Source organism: Cebus imitator, unplaced genomic scaffold, assembly GCF_001604975.1.
Source record: "Cebus imitator isolate Cc_AM_T3 unplaced genomic scaffold, Cebus_imitator-1.0 Scaffold841, whole genome shotgun sequence".
NCBI lineage: Eukaryota > Metazoa > Chordata > Mammalia > Primates > Cebidae > Cebus > Cebus imitator.
This window is the reverse complement of record NW_016108156.1, coordinates 79325-86262: the sequence shown is the minus strand read 5'-3', so window position 1 is coordinate 86262 and position 6938 is coordinate 79325. Positions and strand designations below refer to the sequence as shown.

Here is a 6938-nt window from a genome sequence, read left to right as displayed (position 1 = left end):
AGGGAATGACCAGCCCATCCCCATCTACCCTAAGTCTCAGCCCGGGAGAAGGCACAGGGAAGGAAGGCAAAAGCCTCCCTGTGGAGCTGACAGCCTGCATAAATGACCAATGTAAAACATTCCAGACTAAAGACGGGGTCCTTGTCACACAGTCATGAAATATTAGGCTCACAGACACTTTGAAGGGTGAGAAAAATAAAATTTATTAAGCAAAAAGGATAAAGAGGAACCAGGGAGCCTCAGCAGAGTGAGAGTTACGCTAGCATAGGCTTCTCTCTTCACAGACTGAATTCCAGATTCCATACAGGAAGGGAAGAGGTCAGGCTCTCCACTCTGCAAACAGTGCAAACTTCCCGGGGCTCCACTCCAGTGCTCACTCCTCCCAGTGTGCGGGCCAGTTGGAGGTTCTCTGATGACCCCTTTATACTCAGCTGCCTCATTCCTCCCTCTAAAGAAGTACATCCAACTGACGATAGAATAAGGATGCTGCTTCCAACTGTCGGGCGGTTTTGGGAAAACAGCACTCAGAGTCCCCTCAGAGGCCTATCTAAGGGTCCCTGGCAGAGAGATTATTGTCCGAGGCTCCAGCTGCTTGACCATTCAAGCTTTGATGGCTGAAGGTGAGACAACACACACCAGATTATTAGAAGACATGTATCAAAACAAAGTGAGCCGGGCGCGATGGCTCATGCCTATTATCCCAGCACTTTTTAGAGGCTGAGGCAGGAGTTTGAGACCAGTCTGGCCAACAGAGTGAAACCCTGTCTCTACTAAAAATACAAAAAATACAAACCACTACATGGGCATGGTGTCAGGTGCCTATAATCCCAGCTACTAGGGAGGCTGAGGCAGAAGAATCTCTTGAATCCGGGAAGTGGAGGTTGGTGAGCCGAGATTTCACCATTGCACTCCAGCTTGGGCTACAAGAGAGAAACTCTTTCTCAAACAAAACAAAACAAATCAAAGCGAATCAAAACAAGGGGAGGGCTAAGGACAGCTAAAAAGTCCCAAGTCCTTTTACCAGTTTGCACAGGGAGAGGGAGGCCAAAAGCCCCACGGGTAAAAAGAAACTTGTTCCTTTGGCCAGCATGTTGTGCTTCTGGGTTCCCTTCCCCTGAGCCCAATCCTAAGCCAACCAGGTTTGAAAAATTAACAAATTTTCTGTTTGGAGGACGCATCTGAGGAAAGTGTCCCATAGTATAGAGACAGAGTTGCCTGTCTGTGAAGAGAGGACAGAAGAGGAGAAAGAAACAAATGTTTTTTCAAAGGAGTCCCAGGGGTTCCAGATGGATTTCAAAGGGGTACAGATGGAAGATGGATGGCTACCCATCCAAAAACAGGGATGCAGGCACACCTGGTTTCCTTCTCTTCCTGGCAGATATACCCTGGGTATGTCAGGAAGAGAAGGGTGTCCTCTTTCCCTCTTCTGTCCTTGCATCCCTGAGTCCCAGCAACCTTGGCAGGCACCAACCATAGGTGCCAAAGCAGCTTGCACTCGTGAAGCAGGGAGGGCCTAGGGAATAAGAATTATCCACTCTCACCCCATCTCTAGCCCACCTACTCTCAGTAGCCTTGGAGTTCCCTAGACCTCATTTATGCCATGGATGCTACTCACCCATGAAAAGGAACAATATAATGGATGAAACTGGAGACCATTGTTCTAAGCGAAGTAACTGAGGAATAGAAATCCAAACATCTTAGGTTCTCACTCAAAAGTGGGAACTAAGATATGAGGATGCAAAGGCATAAGAATGATACAATGGATTTGGGGGCCTTGGGGGAAGGGGCAGGAGGTGGGTGAGGGAAAAAGACTACACATTGGGTAGTGTACACTGCTCAGGGATGGGTGCACCAAAATCTCAAAAATCACCACTGAAGAACAAGAAAGCAGGAACCGTTTCTACATATGTTCCAAATAATATTAAATGCTCAATCAATATTTCTTCAAAAACAAGCCAGCACTAGTACCAAGTGTTAGAAATAAAAACATTAAAATTATTTCAATTATTCATTTTGAAATAAAATTCAAAGAAGTATTTTTTTTTTGTGGTGGTGATTTTGTTGTGGCGTAACCAAACACCTGTTACCCCAAAAACTTTTTAAATTAAAAAAAAATGAAAAAATTTAAAAGTCTAAGATAGAAAAAAAAGAGGTCTTATGAATCTGTAAGTCATATTTCTGACAGCATGCCAAATAGATTTATGTATTTATATGTTGTGTACACAATATTTCTCTACTATAGAAAGCTCTAATTCACTGACTTAAAGAAAAATACAAGTACATAAGTCAACCATTTTGTCAATAAAAAGACTAGTCAAATGCTTTTTCACATTTATGTGACTTAAGTAAAATCTTTTATAAATAAGCTGACTTTCAAATTATTGGGAAAATATTAGAAATGCTGTGAAAATTTCTAGCATTTTCATTTGTACTTGTTGATCAAGTGATTTCATGCTTATTCCTGCAGAATACTATTAAGATTTGTTATAAGGGTTATAAAACTATAAAACCCAGCCCAAGACAGAATGATCTTTGCTTGTGTAATTTTTGATAAAAAAGACATGGAATAATTTGGTTTAATGAAAACATCTACATTCTGAGTTATTGGTAAAATACCCTTATATTTAACCTTAAGAAAATTACTTAAATAGGCTGGGCACGGTGGCTCATGCCTCTAATTTGGGAGTACTTCGGGAGGCTGAGGTGGGGGCCAATCACCTGATGGAAGAAGTTCAAGACCAGCCTGGCCAACACGGTGAAACCCTGTCTCTACCTAAAGTACAAAACAATTAGCCTGTGTGGTGGCAGGTACCTGTAGTCCCAGCTACTTGGGAGGCTTAGGCAAGAGAATCAGTTGAACCCAGGAGGCAGAGGTAGCAGTGAGCCGAGATTGCACCACTGCACTCCAGCCTGGGCAATAAAAGCAAAACTGTCTCAAACAAACAAACAAAAAAAGAAAAGAAAATTACTTAAACACCTGAAATTCATAGCTATAAAAATGGTTAACAGGGAATTTACTTAAATAATGACTATCACAGTTTTCATAATCTAGATAAAATATTAAATTATCTTGTAAATGTAATGGAATAAATGGTTGTAAACAGACTTGTCATATGACTTGGTATCTAAGGTTATTAATAGATATTAAGTAGTTGGGTAATTTCCAACCCAAAAAATGTAGGAAAACATTTTTAAAATGTTCTTATTAGAAGGTAAATATCTTTGTCTAATTCAAAGCTTCTATAAAAGTTATGTAGCCGGGTGCGGTGGCTCAAGCCTGTAATCCCAGCACTTTGGGAGGCCGAGGCGGGTGGATCACGAGGTCAAGAGATCGAGATCATCCTGGTCAACATGGTGAAACCCCGTCTCTAATAAAAATACAAAAAATTAGCTGGGCATGGTGGTGCGTGCCTGTAGTCCCAGCTACTCAGGAGGCTGGAGCAGGAGAATTGCCTGAACCCAGGAGGCGGAGATTGCGGTGAGCCGAGATCGCGCCATTGCACTCCAGCCTGGGTAACAAGAGCAAAACTCCGTCTCAAAAAAAAAAAAAAAAAAAAAAAAAACAAAAAAAAAAAAAAAAAAAAAAAAAAGTTATGTATAAAATGAGGTAATAGGAACCAGGAAATAAGAGAAGAAAGTTAAAGACATAAAGAGGTATTTTTGATAAAGGTGAAAAACAACAATTTTATATAGAAGCAATTTTGTGTGGTAAATTTTTTGTCCTAAAATAAAATGACCGGGTTGTTCAAAAAAGAGAATATTTAGGCAAAACAGAAAGTCTAAGCATGTTGTGAATTGTAATAAGATTAGTTAATGGAAACTTTGTTTTTTTTTTTTAGATAACAGGGTGGTAAAATTTAGTTGGATATGAGTAAGACTATTATAATAGTCTTTCTAGAGGTGGGTTTTTATATTAACAAAATTACACGAATACAAACTGTAATTGGTTAAAACAAGATTTTATTTGAAATATGTAAAAGAGTTTATTTAAAATATTTGTTTATTTATTTATCAGACAGATTCTCACTCTGTCACCCTGGAGTGCACTGGTGCAATCTCGGCTCGCTGCAGCCTTTGCCCCCTGAGTTCCAGGAATTCCACCACAACTTTGCTTAAGTTTCTCTCCTTTCCCCAGCTCTCGGACTCTGCTCTGCCTTCAGTCTGAGCCAACATTCAAACCCTGTTTATGTCCCTCCTAAGAACAGGCTGACTTTTGGGTGAAACATTCCCTAAGCTGGAATCTGATTTTGCCATTCTCCACTCTGCCTCCCACCGTCCTTCTAATCTTGTTTGCTCCTCCATAAATAACACAGCCCTTTTCTGCCTCTTGTGAGATGCTTGCAGATCTGATGCTTGGTGCTTTCCCCATTGCAATACAGTACTCCTTTAGAATAAAGTCACGTCTTACCTACATCTGAATTTATTTGACAATATCTAGAAACAGCCTCAGGAAAATCACAATTATTCCCTCGGAGAGGACATCACAACCCACCTCCTATTCTCAAATCTGATCATGTGCGTGTGTGCATTCCCAGCTTTCCAGAGCTCTGTAGCTTCTCTCAGTACAAAGGCTCCGTCTATGGCTGCTGCGAGCAGGCTGGGACACCTGAAGGGGAGGACCCCCAGGAAGAAAAGACTGTGCTATTCATTAACTCCTTGGACATGTTTTAATACTAATACTGCAATTTGGGGGAAAAGAAAAAATATTAAAAAAAAACAGAAAAGTTATCTTTAAAATCTAAAAAATTTAAACTATTGTTTTAAAAGCCTTACACAGGCCAGGTGCCCCTGTAATCCCAGCTATTTAAAATAAAACATTTAATTAAGGAGGGAGGCCGAGGCAGGAGAATAGCTTGAACCCAGGAGGTGGAAATTGCATTGAGCTGAGATCATGCCACTGCACTCTAGCCTGGCAACAGAGTGAGACTCATCTGAAAACAAAACAAAAAAAGCCTTACATAGTTCACAGCTATCAGCCCACACACTAAGCAAGTTATCTGTGAGTGGGCAGAAGTGGTTATTCTGGAGCGGTTTCTATAACTCTGTTTACATTAAAAGGGACAGAAGAGTGTAAGGCTGCGTTGTTGCCCTGACAAGGTCCCACTTACTATAAAGTGCAGTCTTAGCTCTCCTTGAGTTAACTTGTGTTGAGGTATTTCTTCTTTTGAAAATACGAATTTTTCTAGTTCTTTAGCAGGAGAGGTGGTATTCTCCTGTCTTTTTTGATGAGGGGTTCAGATGTTACATTACCCCTCATTTCTTCCTTCAGGAGAGGACGGCCTTAGCGTGCTGAAGACGAATTAAATCGTCAGCACTGAAAGACCAATTCTTGTGAACAGCATAGAACACTTCATCTTGTTCCATCCTTGATAAAGCCTAAGAATGTCAAATAGAAAAGAGGTACAATTTTAAAAAGAGTTCCAACCTTTTACCAGTCACCACTGATGGTAAGCCACACATGCAGACTCCTTCAGATAGTTCAGCTACAGCTACTTTGGCTGAGGTTTACACTGCCAACTTCTGGCAGCTTACTTAGGTCATCTCCTTTCAGGGCTAGAATTAGATTGCTGGAGCAAACGGGAACTTGCTTTATTAAGTTACTTAAAACTTGGGCTCCCAAAAATGTCACAGTATTGTCACAGGCTTCTAACAGTATCATCTGTTACCTGTGCACTTGTGCCTTAAAAATAACGAATGCATAATTTTGCGAAAAGTTAGTTTATTAATCTATTCAAATTCTACCCAATCTGTAAGTTATTATATACTCAGAAAATTTTAACCAGGCAGGCATGTGCTGGATTGTATTGAAATGTCAACAAAGTCTAATGATTAATCATCAAAAGGCACCACTTTTATGCTTAGGGTAGAAAATTGTATTATTTTAAAATACTTCCATGATGCCACAGAACATGCCTATGTTAAATGTTCATCCATGTCAGCTGTGAGTAATTTTGCTGTGTACTTACCAAAAGTCACAAACCATAAAAATTACTTTGTACCATAAAAGTTATCATTTCCAGTAAAATCCCATGTACTTCCTGCAGCCGGTACTTGAGGCACGCGGCTTAGGCACTAATGGTTTGTCTAACACACCCATGGGACTGACTGCACTGTGGTATACACAGTAGAAAATGACAGAAATTTGCTAACTGAGTACTAAAAAGTAGTCAAGAGTGGTAAGTGCATTATGTATGTAGACATCGTTAGAAGTACAATGGCAAGAAATAATTTCTGTATGATTATTTGCAAGGGCAAAAGTTCAAAATGTTCAAATTCATTAAGAATGAATTTAATTTGATTAAAACATTCTGAATTATGGCCACAAAAGAGATAATATCTATAATTTTCAAAAAACATGACTCTTTATAAAAACCATAAAAGATACAGGAAATAGAATGTCAAAAGGTTAATAAGCTCTTCAGTATGTTAGTTAATTTCAAAGCTTTCCATTTTTCTAATCACTACTTAATATAACCTAGTCATAAATGTTGGCACTGGTGTTTGACTGAAAACCCACTTAGTAACTTCGTAGCCTTACCTGCAGATCCCATGCTCTTTCTCTGTCAAGAAGGTAATGTGGCAAACCCAGGCCATGCCTGAATGCCAAGGCACGAAGACAGAAGTAGTATCTGGTATAAACGCTTACAGACACATTGGTATTATATTTAATTAGCTCTGAGAAGTACGTTTGCAACTCATTCCTGGGGAAGCAGAAACACAACAAAACCAACACAGGATGATATTAGTTCACTGGGCTATTTTCAAAAACATTATTCTTATGTAAGGAATGTGGTAAAGCTATCATGCGCTCTAGTTTATTAGAATTCATTAAATACGGCGGCTCAAGCCTGTAATCCCAGCACTTTGGGAGGCCGAGGCGGGTGGATCACGAGGTCAAGAGATCGAGACCATCCTGGTCAACATGGTGAAACCCCCGT

The 6938-nt window shown here is 40.0% G+C and overlaps 1 protein-coding gene across 1 annotated transcript in view; it reads right to left on the bottom strand.

Annotated features, from left to right (window-relative positions):
* Window positions 1–5221: 5221 nt before the first annotated feature.
* Window positions 5222–6938, bottom strand: part of LOC108297761 (cyclin-Y-like protein 2) — a 2894-nt gene continuing 1177 nt past the window's right edge. The window contains exons 2-3 of the mRNA XM_037735559.1: window positions 6539–6701; window positions 5222–5376 (exon numbers count right to left, since the gene is read on the bottom strand). Coding sequence (XP_037591487.1) covers window positions 5266–5376; window positions 6539–6701 — 274 coding nt within the window. The 3' untranslated portion in view covers window positions 5222–5265. The remainder of the gene's footprint in view (window positions 5377–6538; window positions 6702–6938) is intronic.